Raw genomic sequence first — 26660 nt, 5'->3', positions numbered from 1 at the left:
CAGCTCTCAAGAAACATCTGCATCTCACCAGTATCCAGCTGTGCTGGGTCACAGACCAGGTCCGAGAAAGCACTGAGCAGACCCCGCTGGGTCTCTGGTGGAGCTGTGCACGAAGGACAGGGCAGCAATACTGTGCATCCATACACCCCCTGGGAGCCCCCAAAGCATGTGCTACCCCCCGCCATAGCAGTGCTCATCAGGGAGAGGCTGCCATTTTACTCACATGTCAGGTGAGTGCACGGTCTTCACGTGTCCGGCATAGAGCAGCTTGTCATCCATGGGAATGAGGACACGCAGCCCGTCCTTCAGTTCATCTTTGTCAATGATACAGGAGCGGGGGGCTGGAGGACCATGGAGTGAGACAGGGAGTTAGCAGCTCCATTCAACACAACAGAAAGGGGCAGATCCCACGAGATGAGGGTCCATTAAGAACCAGGATAGGCCACTGCACAGCTTTCAACAAGACCCGCCACTCCCACTGGCCTCAGTTAGACTGTCAGCTGTTTGGGGCAAGGGCGGTCTTTCTTTGTACAGCTCCAAGCGCAATGGGCCCCTATTCTCAGCGGGCCCCTAGGCACTTTGGTAATACAGTAATAACACCAATAGGCCAGCCAAAACCCAGCACCTCATAGAGATTGGTCTTTACCTAGAAACCCGTAGGGGTGCTTTAAAGGAATAAGTGGGCAGCTCTTTATTGGCAGTGACCCTTGTGAGGCTCATGGATCCTAAGTCGGGGCTAACACACGGAACAAAACCAGCCATCCCTGGGCTCTAGTCAGGTGAAGGCAGATAACCCAAGAGAGGGGTTTGCATTATCATCATCTCATTCCCAGGTGAACGCAGAGCAGAGACCCTGCCTGAGTCTCCAAGCAGCCCTGCTATTGGGCCGGCTTTGCAGCTGCACGGACTGAGGCACAAGGAAGATCAAGGGACTTGCTGGTGGTCAAAATACTAGTCAGTGGTTCAAACGGGGATTAGAACTCAGCGCCCTCCTGGGACCCAGTCCTTTTCTCCAACTGCTTGTAAGCACAGCCCGCCGCAGTGACTGACGGAGCGCTCCTGCGACTGCTGGGCAAGGCAGGTCCGACCTGTGGGGGACTCGGGGCGCACCGAATGAGAGCTGTGTTCCTCATCAGAGTGGAGCAGCATCCCCTGTATAACACTGGGCAGGCTGCTCTTTATCCAGCTGGGAAAAGCTCATCCAACTCTCCCATCCATTGCTGCCAAAACACCAGGCGCGTTTAGAAAAGCTTCCCCACCCCCGACAGCTACAGCCTCCGGCTCTCACCTGGGGTAGGCGCCCGCTCTACAAGCATGCTCAGGGGGAGATTCTCGTCCTCAGAGAAGCTACTGTCTTGATTGGGCTCAAAGTCCTCTTCGGCTGCCATGCTTTCCATCAGCTTGCTAACTGCGCCGCCCTTCCCTCGGTTCTGGAGAGGGAAACAAAAGAGCCCATCAGAAACCTCGGCCACATCTGGTATCGAGCCTCAGGGCTTAGGAGCCATTTTTAAAACCCTCCTTCCCCAGCTCTGCAGTTTCCTTTCTAAGTGACCCCCATTAAACAGGGAAGGTTCCATGTCAGGAGGCCAAAATGCAACATCCCTGCACCAGCCCCGACTCTACACCAGCCATTCTCCCTCCCGGGGTAAGTAACCTGGCCATCCAGGACATAATGCAATTAGGATGCAGACCGCCTCAGTGTGAACCACTGCAGTCAGCAGGCCCTGCCAATGCCGTACCCAAAGTGACAGTTGCCTTTTGGTAGCTCACGGAGTTCCTTGCTTTATTTGCTGTGTTTATCCCCCACTTCTGTCGTCAGCTGAATGAGGGCTCCGAGAGCCCTTTCATACATTCTAGCTGCATTTCTTGACCTGCCTGGACATTAAAAGAAATGGTGATGTGCCAGGTCTGTCAGAATAGAACCAGACAGCCGTCGGACTGGCCTGCGATACTTGTGATGAGAAACGGAAAGCATGGTGTTTCGGCTGCTGTGGCAGAATCTGACGGTGTCTCTTATAACCTGGAACTGGTGAGGAGGGACTCCAAGGTGGCAGTTCAGTCACCCCTCCCATTCAAGGAGTCTTGAACTCCTGCCCACTGGTCCAGCAACACCCCTCAATGGTGCCCTAACAGGGCCACGTTCTTCTGGGGTACAAGTGGAATTTGATTGGCAAGTCCTGAGCTCCCTGAACTGTCACCTGGATGTACCTTCCCTCAGGCCCTAGAAGAGTCAATAGATGGTGACTAGTCTTCTACATTCATCTGAGACTTTAGGCTTCCTGACAAGAGGAGAACTTAAAAGAAATAAAGTTTGTCTTGCCCGTAGGGGTGTTTCTGTACAACCCTTCCTACCCCAGTCTCATTAGCGAGAACACTTTATAGTGCTACCAATGTCCCAGCTTCCAAAAGGATGTGTCTGTCTGTCTGTCTGTCTGTCTTCCCCCCTCACAATGTGATATGGTAGGAAGGAAGCAAAGACCCAGCTGTCTTGCTACAACCTGACTTCAATCTGTGGAGTCAACCCTCACCTCTTTCTTCACCTCCTTTGCTTTCACCTTGGCTTTACTCTTCTTGTTGGAGCTCAGGGAGTTGGCCAGGCTGACCCGGGCATCAGAGGGGGAGCTGGAGATGCCAGGGGGAGACATGGTAGAGGAGGAGGAGCAGCAAGGGGCCTCTTTACCCTTCTTCCTCTGCTAAAAGCAAATACAAAACCCCACCCATAAAAAGGTTTGATCAGTAATGCTCACTAGGCAGTTACAGAGGAAAGATGGAGCAAAGGGGAGCGCAGCAGTTAGTATTCAAACAGAGCTACGAGGAAAGACTCCAGCCACGATGGGGCAGAGCCCAAGTGGACAGCTTGTCAGACTCTTGCACTGTATCGAGGCTCTCACTGCCTCTCTGGCACTCTGGGTTCAGCATCCACATTCCAGAGAGAGCTTTTCATTATCCCAGCCAGCACCTTCCGCTGACCAATTCTTCCTCCAGAACTGCTGAAAAGGACCCTAGCTGATGTCGTGTCCCAACTTGTCTAATTCTTCCCATAATCCAATCTCCCCAGTAACTGGTGAACGGGCCAAATTGGAGCCCAAGGAACCTAATGCCTCAGCAAACTGGTTAGCACGTGATTGGGAAGGGATCACTACTATTCCCAGAGAACGTGAGGATCGAGGATGTCACTGTGCTAAAGGCAAAGCGCCTCAAAGGCCACGTGATGGGCGAGGGAAGCAGAGGGGACCAGACCGGGGGAGATTTTGGGGGTGAGACAGGAGTTTTCCCTCTGACTGCAGTACAGGGTTTCCGTGGTGGAGACAAAGCGAATTTTCCAGTTCCCAGTCTTACAATGGGACAGAGAAAGGATTGCATGGCTAGCCTGGGGGTTACTTCCTTCCCCACTGAAGTCAACAAGAGTTTTACCACCACTTCAGCAGGGACAGGACCTCCCCCAGAATCCCTAAACCAAGGTCCGGTATAGTCAGGCAAGAGCAGCTAGCCTGCTGCAGCATTAAACTGGGCAGTAGCGGATAAAGGAAGCTCCTTGATGGGCGGTGGGGAGGGTGTTTCCATGCAGCAGCAACCAGCTGCTGAGATGAGACGGCCACTGAACTCACCTCTTTCCAAGTGCCTGGATCAACAGGATTAACCTCCCAGCCCCACTCCTCTGCAAGTCAGTCATGCCCCCGGCTCTATGCCCACCCCAGCAAAGCAGCTCCTACCTTGCTCAGCTCTTTCCTTTCCTTCCCTTTGCTCCCCTCCTTTTTGGGACTCAGCGGCGCCCCCTTCCCGCAGCGGCTGGGCTTGGAAACAGGGGTAGAGCTCGTAGGCGTGCTGGGCGTCGGCACGGACGAGGAAGTGCTGGCGTCGTGGAGGAAGATGCGCTCACTCCGGCGCCTGTTCCACAAGTCGTCGTCACTCGCCTCCAGCCCGAACTCGAAGCTCAGGTCCTTGGTGGGCTTGAATTTTTTCAGCTTCCGGCCTTTCTCTGCCCCCATTTTGGCTTTGTCAGCACTCCCGGGGCTGGGGTCCATGTTGCTGGGTGCCTGGACAGGGGTGGCGCTGCCTTGTTCCATCAGCCCCTTTTTCCCACGCAGCAGCCCAGGGGGAGATTTCTTCCGGATCTTTATCTCACTCTCCGAGTCGGTGTATTCAAACTCCGTTCCTAAACACAAGGGGGTAGAACCATCAACGCACCACTTCAGTAAGGGTGGGCTGTGTCTGACCCAGCATCCTCTGGCTTTGATGCCAGACTTTACACTTGCTCCGCAGAGCATGGCCAAAAACCCCCAAGAAAATCCACCCTAGTTCATTGCACGGAGCCACACCAGGAAATAGAAGTGAACTCCCAAGAGGGGGCAGGGGGGCAAGAGGAGATCTCTCCTTCTCCAGTCGTTCCTCCTGAGAACACTGTGAGCAGCGAAGAGTAAGGAACAACCCCCACCGCGCCCACCAATGCAGCATCGCTCAGAATTAATGACCATTCCCATCACTTCCCCCTTCCTTACCTCCCAAGAGCCACATCAATCCACGTTTCCCAGCCTGCTGCCTGTGGGGTATGCCTCACCACCCCCTAACTTCTCCTCTCAGTCACAGAAAAGCCTGCACTCATTTTAACAAGTTACAGACAGGGCTCAGTATGAAAGCGTTTGGTGGCTGACAGAAAACAGAAACTCCTCCGGCGGGGCAAAGGCTGACTCCCTTAATGGCCGGGCTCCTCACACAGATCCACTTGGCTATGTTGGGTTAGGATGAAATGTTTTATTAATTAAAAACCCCCAGCTTCAAGTGATGTTTTCTGATTGGCCAGTGAGAGCAGAGGGGTCCTTTTATTGGCTCGAGTAGTCACTGTAAAATTCGGAAGAGGTAAATGATCTCTTGCACTTAGCAAATGGAAATCCCCTCCCGCTGTCCTCTTCCCTGTACCACAGCAGAGACCTGAGACACGATCTGGCTGGGGTCCTTTCTGGCCCCCATTATGGCAGTATCCGAGCACCTCACAATCTTTGAGGCATTCATCCTCCTGTGACATAAGGCAGTGCTATTACCCACACTATACAGATGGGGAACTGAGGCATGGAGACACTATGGTGACTGGCTCAGGGTCACACAGGAAGGCTGTGGCAGAGCAGGGAATTGACCCCAGGTTTCCAGAGTCCTGAGATAACATCCTAACCTTGAGACTACCGTTCCTCCCCATCCTGACACAAACAGTTCACCCCTACCTCTAGTTCCCAGTGAAGTGTCGTCAGTTCCCCCAGTTCTCCTTCTCTGACAAACACACAAACAATGAATGAAGATGCTCCAAGGCATGAAATTGGGATCAAAGTTACCCATGTTTGCGTGAGTCACTCTCTTTAGCCTTCATTAGCTAAAAAACAATTTTTTGCCTCCCCCTCTCCCTCAATGAGACATTCCAAACATGCTTAGGAAGAGTGCAAGGCAAAGTCAGTCAAAGCAGGCACTGGGTGAAACGAAGGATCCATTCATAGTAATGATATTAACCCTCCTTTTTATTAATACAAATTAGACAAGTTCTAGACGTTCGGGGTTTTAAGAGGGACAGGTTACGAGAACCAGTTGTGATAAATTCTACAAGGAGGCTACTGGAACAAGCTGGCAAAAGCCTAATATAGCATGGAAATGGTGCTAAAATAAGCGGGGCTCCCAGGGAAGACATCATTGTCCATTCTGAAGCATGTCATAAATTCCATTATCAATTTAATAAATATTAATAAAAGAGTTTATAAATGGAACCTTTATAGAGCTGGCAGCCTGAGAAAGATGTCACCCTGGGGTACCTTTAGCATGGGGAGGAAAAGATGAACGCGGAAGACAGAGACTGCAGCAGACAGACATAGGGACAGAGAGACACATGTCGAGCAATCTGAGCGCACGACTGCATAAGGAACTCCCGAGTTCCAGTCTGATAACGACACCCTCTATGGCTTTGGACAAATCACATAACTTCTCTGTCTCAGTTTCCTCATCTATAAAATGGCCTTGTTTCATTTTTTTTCTTTTTAGTTTTTTTTCCCCCTCCTTCTCGTTTTGTGGCTCTCCCCCCACTACACTCCACAACAGGAAAGTGACAGGAGAGAGCTCAGGGAGACAGGCTCTCCAGGCAATACATGTTCTCGTGGCTGAGCTGAGCACCGGGAAAGCAGAAGAGGAGAGAGCTTTTGGCTAGTGGGACACAGCCCTATTATTCGTGAGCTGCTCCCATGCTGACTGCATTCAGAGCTTCCCTGGAAACAGGGAGGAGGTGAACTGGGGCTCAGAACTTTTCCTTGTTCCAACTTCCCCTCTGTCCCGCACCAGTCTTGCACACTCTCTGTGCCCTGAAGGACCCACTATCCAGGCAGCGAAACACTGCTTCAAAGCCTAAAAGGTCTGCTACCACCATGGGGCTTCCTTCATTTGCCTTTGCTGCTTGCCCAGGGAGGTGGCACTTTGGGCTCAAAAGTTAGTGGGGTAGCATGTGTGCATCTGAATGGGGCAGCCCTGCATTGCGATCCCACAGTCACGCCAGGGGCCAGCTCTCTGCAGACCTGCTCTCCGCAGCCCATGGAAGTCAAGAGGAGCCTTTCCATTGACTTCAGTAGACTGTGGATCAGGTTAGACTGCAGCACACAGCAGAGGTAACATGGCCTGTCCAGCAGGCACAAACTCAACTCCTTGCCACACGCACTCTGCAGGAAACCTCACTGACCCATCCTTAATTACAGCCACACAGGCTTCCCCTCCTCTGCCCCCTTGCACTGTCACACAAAGGGGCAAGTGGCTGTCAGAATGTAGCACCATTTCACTCGTGTGTTCCGCACAGAGTTGTGGGGGGAGGAAAGAGGATGACAATCCAACACATCCTGGGGCCCCAACAAAGGGAAGCCAGGCAGTGTCAGTTTAGAAGCCCCAAAGAAAGCCACTGATGCGGGCAACCAGCAGCAAACAACTAGATGCACTTTGCCAGGCAACGTGAGGCTTACTCTTGACCACAGTGGGTTGCTATCCCTCTGTGCTGGTGCCTCCCCTGCAGAGCCATGACTTCTGGGCACACTAGCCCAGCAGCCACCACCAGATGGACAGGAGCCCACCGCCAAGCTCTCCAGGGGCAGTGGTCCTGTAAGAGAACCCCAGTATCATGGGTGCTTCAGTATGGGCCTAAAATAGGGGGAGAGAGGCAGGGGTGGGGAGTTGGGGGGGGGGTCTGCTCCCTCTCTTTAGAAGCCATCACTGAATGAAAACCTTGAGCCAATATTTCCACCCATGCTTCTCAGCCAACAGGTCCTCCCACACCTTCAGCATAGGTGGGACCCTCCACTCCCATGAGTTCTCTTCATCTTGTACCCAACAGCCCCCTCCCCATGGGACTTACCCATCAGACTCTGCCGCTCTTCTTTCTTCTTAGCTTTTTGCTTGGCCTCCAGCTGGATGATGGAAAGAGGAGGGGGGACAATGGGGCTCGGCATAGCACTAGCAGCAAACCTCGCTAGCAGTCCCAAACCGCTCTCATCCAGAGCTGGGGACGAAAGCCTGTCGTTGCTGTCCATCCCATAGTCCTCTGCTTCCTCCTCCTCTTCTTCTTCCTCAGAGCTAGAATCTAGCACGCAGAAAAAAGGAAGCCCATTACAAATCTAATCAGGTTTCCACTGTCCATCCTTCAGCCCTGGTGCATCAGGTTGCAGCTTCCCAGCAAACAGAGCACCAGGATTTCTATCACTGAAAGCCTGCGGCGTCCTCTCTTACGCTGCAGAGCCACCCAAACTGAGCTAAACACCTTAGGCCACAGAAAACAAGAAAGTGCTTGTAGTCACAGAGCGTACAACTCCTCACCTACTAAGACTTGCCTGGTAATACCAGCCTTGTTCAAACAGATGCACATGGTAGCGTGCGCTCAAAAAAAAACAAAAAAACAAACAAAAAAACCCCCACAACTGAACCCATATGGGGCAAAAGCGGGAAAGAGAGACTTAGGCGAAGATTTTCAGATTTTATTACTACATTTTGCCTTTCCCTCTTCATAACAAAATCCTTTGCTTTATGACTGCACTGGAATGGCTCTGTAACAGCAAAAGAGCTCTCCTTCACTGAAGGGGAATACAAGAAATCAGCACGTGCCCTGGAAGGGAGGGAAGAGACACACAGAGCAAGACAGAGACAAAGACAGAGATGGCAAGACGGAGGCAGGGATGGGAGTGGGGGTATTAAGAGCAATGAAATTTGAATGCTTAAATAACTGTGGATGGAGAGAGACATAAGGGAAGAGAATGGCAGTTACTAAGAGGAAATATTTTCAGCAGATTGTTTTGCAGATGGGGGCATGAGAAGTGTTCCACTAACACACTGCATAAAACTTTCAACATACGCCCCTTCAGGCCCAGCCCAGTAATGCAGAATCAGCTGCAGGCGGGCATGAGTCCAGCTTTAACAGGACAAATCTTTATGCAAACAGACCACCTGGGCTGATACAAATGGAGGGCATTTTGCTTTGATCCTTTACTCGATGGGGTGTGTTTTGGGGGGGGAGTTAGGAGAGGATTGCACACTCAGAAGCATGCACCACTCTCTTCCCTGTAGCACATACTTGCTAGTCAGTCTGTAAAGTAGCTTGAGGGCGATTAGTTACTGAATGTGTGATCCAGTAGGTACTGATTAGAAAGGAATCTCTCTGTATAGTTAATTGTAACAAAATGAATCTGGCAAACCTATTTAAGAGCCCTAGTTTAAAAGGAGAAATGAACTGGGATCCTCAAGAATGCCCAATTTCCTTCCGTAGTAGGAATGTTATTTGCACCATTAATGTCTATAGGCTAAGGTCTTTGCATTCTGAAAGACTACCAACCTAGAAATCAAACCACGATCCCCTTTCAAAGGTGAACTGGAAAACATTTTTCCTTCCACTTGTGCCCTTTATGATATAAACAAAAATGGTCTCAATGTTACCCCCTCCTCCCTCCCACCCCCAAAAAACCCAAAAGGTTATTGTTTCCACTCTTGACTTGCTTTATAACCTTAGAAACAACAGGAATCCAGAAAAGTTTTGCCTTCCCTGTTTTTACTGGAGTTCTGTCACTCACCAGTTGAATGTGCCAGTTGAATTTTTCACAGAGAGAGCATGTGTCAGGAGTTAGGGTTAAATGGCTACTAACAAACCAAAGAATTTTACATCACTAAAAATTCCTTCCCCCTTTCAGTTGTTCAGTCTGATTTCTTGTGGTGTCAAAATCCCACTAGTTCTACATTCCTCCAGCAAAAACAGGGAAATCCGGACCTGATATTTCTGACATTAACACCACGCGAGGTAAAGACAAAAAGAATTTTGGGGTGAAGGGGGGGTGAAATAAGAACACTTCCTTGTTTTATTTCTCCCTCAGAAACAAGCAGAAAGGGGCACTACTTCTATTCCTCTGCAGTTCAACTTTTAAATTAAAATGCATACAAATCAGTGAGACAAAAGTTACTCGCATAAAGAGAGCCAGCGAGTTGACTTGCATTGGAGACCTTCCCATTAATATGGTGCAGAAGGACACAGTTATAAATCCTGACACTGACCAGCAATCTCAACTCTTCTTCATCAACTGAGACCTGCCCTCCTTGCAAAAGTTTCCACAGACTAAATGCCAGCCTGCAGATCCCATGATATTTTCATGGGCAATAAAGGAAAAGCAGAGATCACCAAAGATGCGTCAACTAGAGATGCCCCTTTCCCCCCCTCCATACTACATACTGTCAGCATAGTAGAGCTTTGCCCTGGCTGTTGTACAGAGTCTAGTACTTTAGGCCCATGTGATGGGGAGATTTCTGTTAAAATGGCTGTCATGCTGACGCCCGCCCCCGTCTGTTGGATTTCCTTAAATTAGGGAGACTGGTGTTTGACCCTGCCTCGTTTCATAGCCTGCCTACCTTCCTTTTCCCTCTTACACAACCCCTGGGAGGGTCAAAGATATAGGATTTCCCTCAAGGGTTTAACATGTTCGATAACTCACAAGCAGAAACTGATGAAAAGTAGTCTCCTGACCTCATCTCTGAATCTACAGCACTGAACCAGTGAAGAATTACTAGCCCAAGGGGTTGGGAAAAATGGAGAAATCTTTCAATATATTCCCAAAAGCCTGTCCTGCCTGATCCACAGCCCATTTCCAGATGGACTGCATAGTAGCTTGGTTATTGGGGCCGCACCTGTTCTGCTTACACACTTATTTGCCAAGTGGTTACAATGAAGTCATTCGCGCTATCAGTTTCAGAGTCTTGGCTCTGACATCTCTTCCTGGCGGAAGCGGTGGAGAATATTTCAGCACTGGACAAGAAACGCCCACCGACAGCTATTGTAACCCACTGGTAAGTGTACCGCACAGGGGCCCACTGTGCCTGCTCTGTGGAGGATATGAATCTGGTATACCTTATGAATCTGGAACTCAGCTTGAGAGCTCTAGCTCAAGCTGTAGCAGCTCATCCTTTTAAATCTGCAGGTCCCCACTCTGATCTCCAGTGAGTTGTCCACGATGGCAGCCATCAGACTACCCTTCTAGCTAAGCCTCCACACATAAACCAGGAAGTAAGCCGGCTGCACCCAAACGAACAGAATCTAGCAGGATGAATAGCTAGGATGAATCCACCATGTTCTGCTGTACAGATCTGGTTGAGGAGGAGGGGAGGGAGAATGCCCACCACCAGCATGAAATCGTAGAAAGAAACTAGCAGTTCTGCTGGGCTCGGGGAACACCTTTCATTTCACGCTTAAGCTCCTCTTTCAGCAAGCCCAACAATTCACTTAGCATATGCTAGCCCATAAAATGTCTCAAACAACTACCGTATTTCAAATGCACTAAAGTAAAACAGCTTTAAAAGCCATGACGAAACTGATCCTTATCCCTGCTACTGAAAATACATGATATAACAACAATAGACCTGGCAGTTATTTTAATCTCCTTCAAATATATTTTGTCGTACAGTGGAAAGACTATGGCAGATATGTACCCAAAGCATTTTAAAAGATCACCCATATTTTACCCCTAGAGACTCAATCTTCAGAACAGAAAATACATTTTAAAATGTTCACAGCCTTCACCAACATCAATCACTTTCCCCTACTCCCACCATTCATACAATGTATTTCTTCGGTACATATCCGTCCCTTTCTCACAACCTGCGAACTCCCTCACCCCTCACTTTTTCATGGACACGAAAAAATTAGAAGTATTTTTAACTACTCTCGGAATTCAAACACTTCAAAGCTAAAATCAAATGTTAGTTTACGATTAAATATTGAGCATGCCGTCTGGGTATACATGCTGCTATGGTGACCCACAGAAGCCAAATTAATGTAGCTTGCACATTTAGGCTTTGTTGCTCTCATGCATGAAGTGTGTAAGTGTTGCCATTGAACTTAATGGGACTACTTAAAGTAAAGCAAGTACATAAGTTGCTGCAGGATCAGGGCCTTAAAACATTTTGGAAAGAAGTGATCTCTAGTTAAAGATAGAAAAAAACATTTTCAAAACATTACACTTTTTCCTCAAACACCATTAACCAACCAATACTTGCAAGGGAAAGAAAGGCATGTACCCAAGACCAAAACTCTTTACCTACAATTTTTAAGTACACATATATATACACACACATACACAGATGCATATTACATGCACACATACACACACACAAATTTATGTTTAAATGCTATCAATGGCAAATAAACTAGAGCCACCAAATACTTTTATGGACAAAATTTCAGCCTGTGTGTCCACATTTTTTTTTTTTTTTAAAGAGAAAAATTGAACTCTCTCTTTGTTCTTTAGTCTTCCAAAATGACTGAGCTAGTGTGGGGTTTTGTTAATATTTATTTATATTAGCCTGGCTTCTTGTTGTTAGGAGAGCAGTAAGTGAATAGATTTTGTTAATGATGGACAGAAATTGGTTATGTTATTTAGTTTGCAGAGATTGATGTAACAGGATAGATTTGGAAGAGGGTAGAGAGGATGGGTAGAGGAGAAAGGGGAGTGAAACTAGACAAAAATTTATTTCACACTGAAAAAAAAATAGCATGGTTTTATCATAACGCCGAGCAGGCCTACAGCGTACAAAGCAGGCTAAGTGCAGGCAGACTTTAGACAGCTGTTGGGTCCTTCACATTCAGATTGGATTGAGCTGTCCAGTTCTGGACATTATTTTTAAAATTTTCTCTCATAAGATTGCACATAGTTTGTCAAACACAATCTCCCATTCTTTTAAGATTTTTTCCCCTCCCAGTGTTCTGCTGCTGACTCCAGAAATAATTTGCAACACCAAAAAATTATCCAATTCCTTAAGATCAACTTCAGAGGCCCGTGGTTAAATCCCACTGGTTTATTATGGGGTAAAACTTCTCCAGCTGAGAGGGAAGAATAGGAAAAAAGAGAGATGATCTTTTTATAAGGAAAACAAAAATCATAAAGGACAGGGAAATGGGGGTCTTTGGTCCTGGAAAGTTCACCATGTTACCATCTTGACTGCTTGCAAAGTTCTTATATGGTTGTTACCAAATGAGGATTTTCTCACTATGTCAGATTTTCTCAAATCAGAATATAGTGACACTGTTTACTCTCCAAGAAAAAAGAATGCCCCCATTAAAAAAACAAAGCAAAAGAAAAACCATAGCTTTCTGTGATCAGCTTTCTACAACCAGATAAAAACCTTGCAAGCCATCAAGATGGTAATACTGTGACCTTTCCAGAACCAAAAGACCCACATTTCCCAATCCTCTGATTTTTTTTTTTTTAAATCATCCCCTTTTCCCCCTATTCTTCTCTCTCAGCTGGAGAAGTTACCCCATAATAAACCAGTGGGATTTAATCACCTACCTCTGAAGTTGATCCCAAGGAATTGGTATGATTTGTTTTGGTAATACATCAGTGGGTTCTAGATCATGGCCCCAGAAATTCCTTTAAGACAAGGGCAGTACCATTAGAGGAAGTGGTATAGCTTCCTATATTGGGTACACCCTGCCTACTAAGTCCTTCCTTTTGCTTGGGAGAAAGAGATTTTCCATGAGGAAGTTTTACAATTGTAAGGCTTTTCTGGAGTCCTCAGCACACATGCACACTCAAGCAAAGCTTCCTTGCAAGATTCTTCATAACAAAGAAATCAAAGTGGACATTGATCATCTTCAAATTAAAATAACCCAGAAAACGCAAACGTCTAAATGTTATTATTAATGGGGTTAACAGCGAAATGTCTCAGATTTACAGATGACATAAAGAAAAGGTATTTTGCCTACCTACATAACAATGGTCAAGGTTCAGGTTCATGGTTAGTGACCCCTCGCTGAGCAGTGTCTGCCCTACTCCCAGCCAATCACTTTGCTTCTTTAGTGCAGCGTGAGAGCAAATGCAAGAGACCGATACAGACATTCAAAGCATCATGGATAGGGGTCAGGGGTGAAGGGATTGGCCAAGCAGCTGCAAGAAGAAAGCGAGCACTTCCAGAAAAGCTGAGGTTATTAATCGTTTTAGTATCAGGGAAAGCCATTAGAAACCCTATTACCCAAATATCCCTTAAAGAAATGCTTCAGAGAAAAGATTCATTTGCAGGAAACCCAGAATCAATAATCCCTCCTCCCTCCCCCACCAAACTTCCCTTTCCCTCCCCAATGTTCTGCATTTTGTCTTCCCACCACTAATGACACCAGCGAATGATTTTTTTTTTTTTAATTAAATCCATTTCCTTCCCACCCTTATTCCAGATTTCCCTGCCCTCTCTGAAATCAGGATCTTAAACAGATAAATTGCTTGAAAATATTCCCACGGCCAGTTTGGGTTCTTAAGTCTCTGGACAAGTTATCTATCTGCTTTTTCTGGAACAAGTTGGGTAGATAAACCTCAAGAACTTGGTGTCTAAAAGGGATTGATATCCTCAAAATTTCCAACAGCAGCAGCAGCAAAAAAAAATTTTAAAAATTAAAAAAAAAATTAAGAAGCAGGTGGGGGAGGGAAAAGACGTAAAACTGAATGGAAGCTAAATCCGATTCTTCATGGAAAACACAGAGCCCATGCCCTTAAAGGCAATCCACCAACACTGGATCATTTCAGGTTCTCTAAGGAATAGAACGTCTCTTCTCTGAAACATTCGTTCTTTCTTATGGGTTTTCTTTTTTGTTAAATGCATCAGCAAGCTCATTTCAGAACTGAATTAATGTTCTCTAGCTTTTACGTTGTGTTCTGATTCTTAAAAATGGGTAACTTGTTTTTGTTGGGAAGGTGGGTCTAGGGGAGAGAAGAGAGGAGAGGTTAGGATAATCAGATCAAAAGCTTAAAAAACCCAAACAAAACCCTAACAAGCAGCAGCTCTCTGAGACAAACTAATGGCTACAAGGATTTTGCTACACTATGATCAAATTTACAACACTCTTTTACCCTATTACTTTGCTGTTAACAACTGGGAACTACATTTCCCTCACTTATCTATACAGGTGAGCTACCTTCTTTTGGGAGTTGAGCTTCAAAATTCCAGGGCTCACTAAAATGACTTTGCCCCCCATGATTATTATTTAATGAGTGTGTTCTAAAAGAGAAACCACCTTGTGTCTCTTGAGGAAAAGTTTCATGGGACCTCTTTTCCCACTTAACAGCTAACGGCGGGCAGACAATAAGCCAAATATTTTGGAGTTGGGGTGGGGAAGAGAACTTTCCTCCAGCGGAATCAAATTCAGTGCACTAAATTTCCACATTCTTGAGCATTTGTGGGTTAAAGTACAGGATCTGAAAAATTTATAACCCATAAAGATTTTTTTCCTCTAAAAATGTGCGCTCTGTGTGTGTGTAAATAGATATATATATATATATATTAAATAAAAGAAAAATAAATAAACTTTGAGTTTTAAATATTGTAAGACCATACACTAAGCCTTTTGAAGCAGAAAGATAAAGAATAGAAATAAATAATTAATATTTTAGTGTCTGCCTCAAAAGATTCTGTTAGGAAAAAAACAGAATGAACAACCTATGCAAAATATAAATGAAATTAAAAGCAGGGCGGTGGTGGGGGAGAGAACAACATCTGTTCGTTTCATCCTGGAAATCGTAGCAAGTGCCAATGCTATCAGGGATATTTGAATAATAGAGCGCGCCCAAGACTATGTTAATTCCAGTTCTACTTGGTGGGAGTGGGGGAAGGGGTAGGCAGAGCGGGATGAAGTGGAAGCGGCATTCTAAATCGCCTAATAAGAGACACAGCAAGAGAGACAAGGTACACAGGTTTAGTTAAAAATGAACTCAATATGTTTAATAAAGCTTGGTATACCAAATCGCAGTACAAACATCACGTCACACACCCACACAACAGAATCCCATTATAAACCAAACCAAACTGCTCCTTCCAAACCGCTACAAGGCCCAGGCCAAATAAAATAATATAATTTTTTTTTAAAAAATAATATAAATGGTGGTGGCAGCAGCTGCAGCAAGGAAAAGAGGGAGGGGGGAACAGAAGGGAGGAAGGGTAAGAGGAAAGCTGGGGAAAGGTGGAGCCTAAAATCCAGTCGATATAAAAGCTCTAAAAAGAGCCAGCCAATAATAATATCACAATGATACAAGTATAAAAAAAATAAAAAATAAATGATAAGTGATAAAGCAGCCTACGCTGCCAAGGACAAAGATGGCCGCCCCTACTTTGACCATCAAAGATGGCTGACCTCAGTGTCGCCATCTCTCTCTCTCACACATGTACTCTCTCACTCTCTCTCTCACTCTGCAAACATGGAAGATAAGTGTTGTTTTTGTTTTGTGTTTGTTATAATCTAGTAACCTTGATCGAATGAGTCCTCCGAAGAGTCACTGAATGAAGATCCAGTCTCCCGAAGCAGCAAGCAAAACTGCTGCTTGCTGCTTGCGGCCTGTTTAGATTTCAGAGTTCTAGTGGCAGGCATGCCCCTCTTGGCTGGCTTGAGACCTCCACCTTGCTGGCTGCTCTTTTTGGCCCCTACACTGTAGAGATTGGGTGGCCTCGCTTTGGAGCTGGATGGAGACTGCAAAGGCCACTCGTCCTTCAGGGATTCATCATCTTCCTCTGAGTCCGTATCTGCAGTCAAAGTAGTTTTTAAATAACATTAAGTCAATTCACTTCCTTGTGGCTTTTTTTTTTTTTAAATTGTCTTAAACTTGTGACAGTTCAGTGCCCATGAAAACGAGAGACTGAAAATGCTTGCCAGAATGGATCAGATGCTGTGTGGAGCCAATGCTGTGCAAGCTTCCCCTCAATGGCTCGGATGATGCACCTCAATTCTAGCTGCCTATTGCAGTCCTAAGCCATCATTACTTTGTGATTTGGTACACAGGAACCGACATAAAACAATAATAAACATTTTACAAGGCCTCTACACAGACCTTTCAGAAGTCAGCACACACTGTCCAGTACAAACTTTATAGGTCTTTGCTTATTTTAAGCTACAAGTCTTGAGCTATTTTAGATTTATCTCAGAATGGAAAACTCATTACATTTGTGAGAACTAGCCTTTTCTCAAAATTTCATCCAATTAAGAGTATGCTGTACAGCAGACTCATTGTGTGCTGGGCAAAGGGGGTTCTGAAAAGCTCCAACCTTCTTAAAGCATTCGGCTTTGACAAATGCCAACGCCCAACTGCATAATGTTGGAAGCTGGGGGAGGGGAACCTTCTTAAATCACAAAGGGTTTCATTAGTGCTATTCTTACTATGGCATCCCTATTCCTTAGCAAAGAAATCTGCAAGAGAAGCACATATATTCATCCCCCAAATTGCTCCTGGAACGCCCCACCAAATAAAAATCCAGTTTGATTTTTGTAAAAAACAACAAAAAATCTCCAGTGCATACATTCATTCAAAACTCACTGGTGCCAAGAGTCAGACAGGATGTATTTGTCTGTTCTAGAGGGTGATGAATATACCTAGCCCTGATCCTTATTTGTACATGAATCCAGCCCCATGAAGGTATTTTGACATAATGAAGCAGGAAACGATAGAATCATAGAATCATAGAATATCAGGGTTGGAAGGGACCCCAGAAGGTCATCTAGTCCAACCCCCTGCTCAAAGCAGGACCAATTCCCAGTTAAATCATCCCAGCCAGGGCTTTGTCAAGCCTGACCTTAAAAACCTCTAAGGAAGGAGATTCTACCACCTCCCTAGGTAACGCATTCCAGTGTTTCACCACCCTCTTAGTGAAAAAGTTTTTCCTAATATCCAATCTAAACCTCCCCCACTGCAACTTGAGACCATTACTCCTCGTTCTGTCATCTGCTACCATTGAGAACAGTCTAGAGCCATCCTCTTTGGAACCCCCTTTCAGGTAGTTGAAAGCAGCTATCAAATCCCCCCTCATTCTTCTCTTCTGCAGGCTAAACAATCCCAGCTCCCTCAGCCTCTCCTCATAACTCATAACTCATGATAGGGATAGCACACACTACATCTGATGATTGGTTGATTGATTGATCAATCTTTGTTCAAACTGCATGGTGGAAAACTTGGAGCGAGGCCTCCATTGTGAGCTATGTTGGAGTGACACCAAAGGGGGCAGAGCTTTTGGAGTTCTTCCTGAGTCTTGGTGATAAACTCTGCTTTGGCTGGGTGTCTATGTTTTTACACAGATGACATTTTCCCATGGGCACATAATGATGAGATGTTGTCCAATATTTCCAAACAGTATCTGATGAGTGGAGCAACAAAGTATTTGGTACCCAATGGATCCAATAAAAGTGGATTTGAACCGTTACATCCCTACTCATGAATGCACCATTAATTCCAAAGTGTAATGAATGCTATAGTGGGGACAGTTCCAACTGGTTAGAATCAGCAGCTGCTTTCCCACCGCAGTCCTGGTCATGCATCATTCTTCATTTTAGGGTGTGGGGAATGTCTAGGGGTCTTAAGCCTTTTTAAGACTATAGGTAAAAATTGGGAGGTTGGAGCAGGATATGGAAGGGTCTGGCACCATTACCACTTATCCTTCTCTGAGATAAGAAATCTACCCACCTCTCTGGTTATAGGCCAGTTTCTGACACACAGCAAAAGACACCTATGTATACTCATCCTGCCCTCAACTCAACCAAAGTGCAAAAATCTGGTGTACAGTCCCTTGTTAAGGAGGGGCGGGGGGGGAGGAGGATCACACCTTCTCCCGGAACATGGGGCTTCTGTGTCACTGCAGCAGAAGAATTCTGTGCACTGAATATAGCCACTGAATGAGGAGCCATTTCACTCAGTGGTGCTTAATTAATCACCGTGTTCCCCACACCGATTTAGAGAGGGCACGAGCTGACATGCACTGTGTGCAATGAAAGTTTAGCAGACAGGAGGAGAACCAGGCAAATGCTCCCCTGGAGCGCTGGTTTATAATTCCATGGGAAGGAACTTTGGTACTCAGCACTGATGCAACTAGAGCAGAATATGTGCCTCACCTCTCTAGGACAAGAGCCAAACTCCCCAGACATAACAATGCCATCTGCCCAAGCCCCCACTTCCATCAACTCATTATGCCTAATTCAAGGGAGCCACTGGGACATTCCTGGTTCAGTAACCTTTTCCAGGGAAAACAAGCTGCTCCTCAGTGGATAATGCATCTGTAAGAGGCATTGCCTTCTACAGGCTATAGCAGCTACCCCTTTACTTTGCCACTTAAATGGCTAATTTTATTTAACATGCTTATTTTGTTAGAGAACTGTTAGAATCTCCTTCTCCATTAGTGGGATCTCTAGCTGCTGGTACCGGGATATACATTTGTCATGCACATTTAACCCTACAAGGGTTTTAACACAGGACTTTGGAAGCTGCATAACAGTAAAATAAATTTACTTTCAAACCTTAACAAAAAATTAAGCACACATGATTTTGACCCGCTCCCTAAGAAGTCCCCCAAACCTAGGAGGCCTCTGCCCTGCATCCCACCCAGACTTCTGTCTGAGCTGTTAGAGACAGTGTCCCCTCCTAGCTTTTCTTATTTTGGTAGCATCTTTTCCCCTCTTCCTATGGCACCAGGTGGCAAGCAAAGGAAATTGAGATCCTGTTGCTTTCCCAGACACTCTCCCCACCTCTCCTTTTCTCTTGCTCCGGGAGCACTACTTTTACTTCTTGTCCAACATAAAAGTGGACAGCAGTCAGACAATTAAGACCAGCAGCAAGACAATGAAGTCCTTACCAGGGAATGACCTGAAAGGGAAGGATTTATGAGAGTCTTGTGGCTAGGCTGGTTCCACTCTCATAGCTGACAGCACCCTGTCCCCTTTGGGCAGTAACGTTTGGCATGAGCGTAGAACGCTGTGCACATATGCACAGGGCTAGTTATTCCCTAGGCGATTAACTAGTGCTGCCCTCTTCCACCGAGCATTTTGCTCACTCATTGTTCCCTTTCCTCCACCAACCCAACCCCATCTTCAGTCTGTGGCCTTTTCTCTTCCAAAGGGTGTCCCTGGCTCCTCTTAGTTGTATGCATGAGGAAACTTCCTGCCCAAAGCCATAATCTTTTGCATCAACTGCAGCACTGCTTCAAAAAAGGGGGAGCTGCACACAACATAAAAGATTCTGGGGTACAAATGAGACCTGATGATGCCTGGGTTAGACAGCTGGGCAGGAACAGGGAAATGTGTTTAGAGGAGACCAGGGACCAAATGGCCAGAAAGGACAGGCTTGTAAATGACCATAGCATTCTCAGTGTTATCCCAGAACATCTTATAAACATTGCCTTTGATAGCTGTCTCCTTAGCATATACCTACGGTCAACTCTACATATCACCTGGTTTTTAGGGGACTAAGTCAACTACTAGTCAATCCCTGGAGCAGAAACCCTGAAGACCGGTCTTGCAGATGAATGGAGAGCACATAACAGCAAAGAAAGCAGGGATACATGGCAGGTGTAGCCTGAAGGCAGAGGAACATTCAGGACTTAGACAGTCCACAGCTCCAGACAGAAATGGTGTATTTCCCTGCTTTGTAAAGTCAGCACAACCCAACAGAGGCAGAACAGCCAGCACAAGATGTGCAATATGCTCTCAGCGTTCACTGCCTTTGGAACAAATGACACCCCATCCTCACCACCACGATGCAAACTCACTCCAAACAAGCACCGAGAGCCTGCCCGGTCAGTTCTACAGTCAGCCAGGGAGGAGGTGACTTTCACAGGAAAGCAAAATCAGGTCCATTTCCAATAGACCTGAGATGCCGCCACTTAAAGGCTAAAAGCTCCCACAAAGCCCAGGAACCATTCACACTGAAGAGAAATCAGAGGTTACTTACTATAGGAGTAGCTGCTAACTTCCGATATTGCTGGTGAATGGGAAACCTTCAGCTGACCTTTGACCTTTAACCCCACCTCCATCTTCTTCATTTTGGTGGCCATTTTGTTTTTACCTTCCTTGACACTTTTCAGCGCCAGGCTCAAGCTCTTGGCCAGGTTTCTCTTCTCGTCCTTGCCCGGCAGGTGCTCATGGGGTGACAGATATCTGCTGCCGCCTCCACTGGTTCTCTGTTTCCCTCCAGAGCAGTCTGCAAACTTGAAGGGGGATTTGAGCTTGTCCTGTTTGGTGAGGGACAGGGCCTTGTCAAGCTTGCTTGCCAGCTGCTCCTGATCTGACGCCACCTTCTTCTTCTTGATCTTCAGCTGCAGAGGAGGGAGAGAGAATGACCACATATGACTACCCCTGAGCCTTGATTCTCCCGACGAACCTGACCTCGGGTCATTGGGCACTCCAAAACAACACGGCCTAGTAAGGGACGACGTAACCCCTTTGTTGTCATAGCCGGCTGTGGCCTCTGCACAGTCTCCTTAGGGTTGACGTTCCAAGGGCATTTCCATGGGGATGTGCCACACCCAAGGTGGTACAGAAAGTATGCTTTGCCTTGTGGTACCTGGTACCAGGCATACCAAAATCATGAGTTTTTTAAAAAAATTAATACAACATTTTGGGTTCTTTTTATTTGCCATCTGAATTTTGAACCATCAGGGTACACTCAGGGCATGTATCCAAGCTTTACTGCACAGACATGAGGGCCAAAAACGTACTTATTTTTAAAAATGACAGCTGAGAGTCTTGGGTAATCACTTGACTCCAGGATCAGGGGCTTTAAGAAAAACTCCAAATATCGTAAAAAGAAAAGGAGTACTTGTGATTAGAGTAACCAATAGTAACCTTAGAGACAAACCAATTTATTTGAGCATAAGCTTTCGTAAGCTACAGCTCACTTCATCGGATGCATAAAGCGGAAAAGATATCATGAGACTCGTAATGCAATTGTGAGAGCTAGCAATGCTGTTATATTTTAACCATGTCAGTATTGCCTTGCTACTTCAAAATATTTTTAATTTAGTCAATTAATAGCAGTACTAATTAAAGTAACTGTGCAGGCAGTAATATTATCCTGACTAGGTGTAATGGACTTTGTATTCGGCCTTGAGGAAAAAGAAAAGGAGTACTTGTGGCACCTTAGAGACTAACCAATGTATTTGAGCATAAGCTTTCGTGAGCTACAGCTCACTTCATCGGACGCATACTGTGGAAAGTGTAGAAGATCTTTTTATACACACAAAGCATGAAAAAATACCTCCCCCCACCCCACTCTCCTGCTGGTAATAGCTTATCTAAAGTGATCACTCTCCTTACAATGTGTATGATAATCAAGTTGGGCCATTTCCAGCACAAATCCAGGGTTTAACAAGAATGTCTGACATTGTAAGGAGAGTGGTCACTTTAGATAAGCTATTACCAGCAAGAGAGTGGGTTTGTGTGTGGGGTTGAGAAAACCTGGATTTGTGCTGGAAATGGCCCAACTTGATTATCATACGCATTGTAAGGAGAGTGATCACTTTAGATAAGCTATTACCAGCAGGAGAGTGGGGTGGGGGGAGGTATTTTTTCATGCTTTGTGTGTATAAAAAGATCTTCTACACTTTCCACAGTATGCGTCCGATGAAGTGAGCTGTAGCTCACGAAAGCTTATGCTCAAATAAATTGGTTAGTCTCTAAGGTGCCACAAGTACTCCTTTTCTTTTTGCGAATACAGAGTAACACGGCTGCTACTCTGAAACCGGCCTTGAGGAACACATCATTCTAACAAGAACACGAAGAACATTGCTTTGAAATTTGTTAGGTTGCTGCCAATTTCTCTCTCTAGCCCAGAGGTGGGCAAACTACAGCCCGCAGGCGACATCCAGCTTGCAGGACTGTCCTGCCCGGTCCTTGAGCTCCTGGCCGCGGAGGCGAGCCCCCGGCCCCTCCCCCGCTGTCTCCCCTCCCTCGCAGTCACGCCGCCATGCGGACAGCGCTCTGGCCCACCACTCCTGCCGGGCAGCGCGGCTTGTGCCCATCCGCCTTCCAATAAGCCAGCCCTGCCGCTCTGAGCAGCATGGCAAGGGGGTGGGGAGTTGGATAAGTGGCAGGGGTTCCCAAGAGGGAGTAGTCAGGGGACAAGGAACAGAGGGGGGTTGGATGGTGGTGGGGTCCCGGATGTACGGGGGGGTCCCGGGAGGTGGCAGTCAGGGGACAAGGAGCAGGGGGGTTTGCATGGGTCAGGGGTCCTGAGGGGGGCAGTCAGGGGACAGGAAGTGGGAGGGGGCAGGGGCCAGGCTGTTGCAGGAGGCACAGCCTTCCCTACCTGGCCCTCCATACCATTTCGCAACCCCAATGTGGCCCTTGGGCCAAAAAATTTGCCCATCCCTGCTCTAGCCTCTTGGACAGTGATGCATACTCATATTATTTATACAGAAGCACCTACAAGCTTCAGCTGAGATTGGGGATGCTAGGTCCACACACATGTAGTCTGAGACTGTCTGTGCCACAAAGAACATCCAATCTACACAAGCAAGACAGGCTAAGGGTGGGAGGGGAAATGGTGGCTCAGGGAGGTGACATGATATTCCCAATGTCACACAACAAGGCAGTAGCAGAGCTAGGAACAGACCCCCATAAGTCTCCAGAATTCCAAGCCAATGCCCCATCCATGAGACCATGCAGCCTCTTCCTTTAGAGCACAGCCCCCACACACACCACAAGAGTACTGACCTCATTTGAAAAGCTTGCTGCTGCATCATGGTCATCCCAGCTCTGGCTCCTCCCTTTCATTTTCCCACCACTGCTGTCTGCATCCTCATCCTCCTCAGGGACAGCCCCTTTGTGCCTCTTCTTCATCCCCTCGCCGGTCTCAGAGTCTTCAGACAGCAGCAAGGACTTGCTCAGTCTGCAAGCCAGGCAAAGGATTGGTCACTGAGATCGCCCTTCCCTCCTGGCACATCACTAGCAAGGTCCGCTCCCCGGTTAAAGGCGCTCACGGGTCACCTAGGGCTATATCCTCAGCTTGGGTAAATCCACTGGCTTCAGTGGAGCTACATCAACCTACACCGGCTGAGAATCCATCCCATTGTCTGATTAACAGAAGTGCCAGTGAGCTCCCTTTGCATTCTCTGGAATATCAGCACAAGTCAGAGATCCGTATGCCTGTGAAGTGGTGGAACCCACTCACTGGGCTGGATAACGCGCTGGAAAAAAAGCTGCAGAGAATCATCTGCTCTGGTTAGGACCAGGAGGGGAAGAATGGATGAGACAACCATGTAGGTCTTTTCCCACCTTTAATTTTTAAGATTCTGTAGATCTAAGGAGACTCCCATTTCCCAGGACTTGAAAGATGTTGTACTGGCTGCATGCAGGTTGAGATGCTGGCTCTTGAGCACATGGGAGATGAGCATTTTAGCAAGGAGTAGACAGCAAAGCAGAGATAAAAACTAACTTAAAAAGGGTCGGGGGGAGGGGGGAAACGTCTCAGGCACAGACACTAACTAGTACACAGAATAGTTCATCCACTTTTCCTAGACTGTCCCTCTCTAAAAGTAACTTGCAGTCTGATTCTTCAATCTCTTTCTAAGCTCTGGGGGGAAGGAGCAGGGAAAGAGTAGGTGAGACAAGGAGGACAGGTCTCATTGCTCCCCATCTGGTTTCAGCAGATAGCTGATGAATGGAGATGGAGAGGTGAGCCAATGGTTAAAGAGCCACTGCCAAGCCTTCTTGAAACTACCCTGCACACTGTCTGTAGTTCCCCATCCCCATCATTGCCAATTACCACCTAAGGATGTAGAAGCAAAAAAACCCTGCCTTTCTACTAAGCCTGCTGATCCAGCTCATGGCTGCCATGGCTGCGAAATCACTGATGCCGCAGAGAGCCCTCTTTTCCCCACCTCAATTCCCCTGCTAGCCCCCAAACCAACACCACTTTACAGGATCAGGTTGCGTGCATGGCTTAGCTTCCAGGGCAAGGCTTCCATACAGTTCCAATGACAACTGGCCCCAATGGAAATGCACGCACAAGAAAACTCCAGACACATCCCAAGCCTTTCCAACCATCAAAGCACAGAAGCAAAATACCAAGGAGGCAGATTTTCAAAGACATGTGAAAGTCAATGGGAGTTAGGCAACTAATACCCCTTTGGGCCTTTGAAAATATCTTCTCAAGACAATGCAGAGCTTGGGAAGCCAGTTCATGCTGAGCTACCACTGTGAGAGACTCAACCAGCGACAACATGTGGGGCAGAGAAATATGGTCAATGGGGCTTTGCGCAAGGTGCCCAAATAAACCTGTTGGGCTTGCAAATAGTGGGCACCACAGGAGAGGATGATGCGGACACCAGGAAAGAGAGCAGCCAAGCTAAACCATCTCCCACTGAGTAAGGGCCAGGAAAGAGCAGAAGCACAGGAGAAAAACCCCTGGAAGCAAACAGAACAGAAGCCATTCGGATTCGTGAAAATCATTCTCATCAAACCCATTAGCGTCACTATAGATTGACATTCACTGGATTGCAGTGGCGCCCAGATGGCCACCGTGTACTAGTCACCGTACAGAACGCATACAAAGACACAGCCCCTGCCTCAGGCAGCTCCTCTCACTGTCCGCCTGCCCCACTCTTCACCTGGCTCAGCGTTGCACAGATCCCTTCCATCGCCTGCTCACTCTCCTCCCCGAGAGGCACCAGACACACTCCACCAACGTGACGCCGCGCCAGCCCTCCTGCTACAGTGACAGGCGCACGCCACCACAGCAGGCTAGAGACACACTTCTACCACACCGCCACGCCGTAACCCTGCTGCCACAGGGGCACCCTGCCAGCACACCGCCACGCAGGGACCCCGCTGCGTCCGAGATGCCGTCCCCGTGGTGCAACAACCCTGACATTCCCATCTTCCCCATGTTCCAGCCTTACTTTCCGCTCTTGCTGTCACTCTTCCCTCTCTCCTTAGGGGGCAACAGAGCGCTTGATCCATGCTTCCTCTTCCTGGGCCTTCCAGGGCCTCTTCTTGCCAAGCTTCTACTTTTCTCGTCATGCTTTTCCCTTTAAAAAAACCACACGCTTGACTGTTAGCCAAGGCAACAGCAAAGTAAAACGAAATCAATTATACCACCAAAAGCCAACCCAGAGCTGTTGTCTGGCACCAAACTGCTAAGCTGAGCCGTGAAATCCAAGGTTCCCTAACAGGGTCGCCCACCGACCACCGGTACCTGAGACGCCAAGCATGCCCAGTTGCATTCATCGGCGGTTGGGTTGCCTTTTTACTAGCCTAGGAGCACTTTGCAAAGCTTTGGCAGAAGCATCATTGGAGGGGAGTTGGGGAAAGAGAACGTTCTCCTGGACCCGCAGGCAGAGAAGTTGCCCAGCCAAAAAAAAAAACACAACAACAAAGCAATCTGTGTGACTTACTCGGAGTCTCTGCGCCTCTGCAGCTTTACCAGCTCCCTCTGCTTCTCCTTGTAGCGCCGCTGCAGCTCTGCCAGCCTCATCCTGTAGTCCAGCTCCATAGCATCCATGTTCTCAATGGCAGACTTGATGGAATACATCTGGGGCGGAAGGCGAGACAGGCAGAGGTGGTGAGGGGAAGGAGGGATGCAGATGTCAGCCACCAGTGCATTATTGCTTCCCAGTCCCACAGCTCAGCAAGGGACAAGATGTTCCACTGATGCAACCATTTAGACAACTAGTGGCATATTACCTGCACAAGGGAAGGGACCTACCTCATTTTATCACTGGCAGGAGAGTCATATTTCAAATGGAGGTTGCATACTAACCCCTGAGGGAAGGAGCTTTAACAAGCTAGCTGGCTGGCCAGGTTGCCTCATAGCAGTCCTCTGTACTATGATGTGGAGACCATGAGGAAATTCCTACTCTCCAGGTGAGTAGGAGCTGCAAGCCCTAGAGAGGCAGCTTGGCCAGCCCCTGGGAGCAAGGGGTCACCACTGCTGAGCAGCGAGTCCCTTCCAGCTGATAAAGGGGCAGAATAGACAGGATCTAAACTGAGCCACTTCCCCATCCTTCTTGGTTGGAAAGGTGCTGGATGCAGTATAGGGCCTGGAAGGGGGATGCCTTCCTCCGCTCCAGGACACAGCTCTAGAGTCATTCCAAACCAGTTGATTGTAGGTTTTTTGTGGTTTAACATAATAATATTAAATGTTTTATGGCAGACGAATGAGCGACTTCAGGAAAGCAACCCTAAGGCCAAAGCCTCCCAGCGGGAGTGGGATTTGCTGGTCAGGCAGGAGTGCGGAGGTTCATACAAATTCATCAATTTCTCACTTGGTGCCGGAGGTTTCAGCCTGACATGAGAAGGCTCCTGCTCTGCTAGGAGACATTGAGGCACCAATGATAACTTCTATTTTTTTTTTAATTTTTAAGTGAGAAGGCCAGAGGGCTGGATA

The 26660-nt window shown here is 47.3% G+C and overlaps 1 protein-coding gene across 11 annotated transcripts in view; it reads right to left on the bottom strand.

Annotated features, from left to right (window-relative positions):
- Nucleotides 1–26660, bottom strand: part of TNRC18 (trinucleotide repeat containing 18) — a 90061-nt gene that overhangs the window by 10257 nt on the left and 53144 nt on the right. For 6 of the 11 annotated variants that reach the window (XM_073361914.2, XM_073361915.2, XM_073361920.2 and 3 more), the window contains 10 exons: nt 25669–25805; nt 25174–25302; nt 22988–23162; nt 20226–20589; nt 15769–16041; nt 7367–7591; nt 3714–4156; nt 2529–2693; nt 1289–1430; nt 224–341 (listed from right to left, as the gene is read on the bottom strand). In XM_073361914.2, coding sequence (XP_073218015.2) covers nt 224–341; nt 1289–1430; nt 2529–2693; nt 3714–4156; nt 7367–7591; nt 15769–16041; nt 20226–20589; nt 22988–23162; nt 25174–25302; nt 25669–25805 — 2171 coding nt within the window. The remainder of the gene's footprint in view (nt 1–223; nt 342–1288; nt 1431–2528; nt 2694–3713; nt 4157–7366; nt 7592–15768; nt 16042–20225; nt 20590–22987; nt 23163–25173; nt 25303–25668; nt 25806–26660) is intronic. The other 5 variants (XM_073361916.2, XM_073361917.2, XM_073361921.2 and 2 more) reach the window with 4 other exon arrangements.

The sequence above is a fragment of the Lepidochelys kempii genome, chromosome 10 (genome assembly GCF_965140285.1).
Source record: "Lepidochelys kempii isolate rLepKem1 chromosome 10, rLepKem1.hap1, whole genome shotgun sequence".
In the NCBI taxonomy this organism is placed as follows: Eukaryota; Metazoa; Chordata; order Testudines; family Cheloniidae; genus Lepidochelys; species Lepidochelys kempii.
Note: the sequence above shows the minus strand (reverse complement) of the source record. Positions and strands in the feature narration are given on the sequence as shown.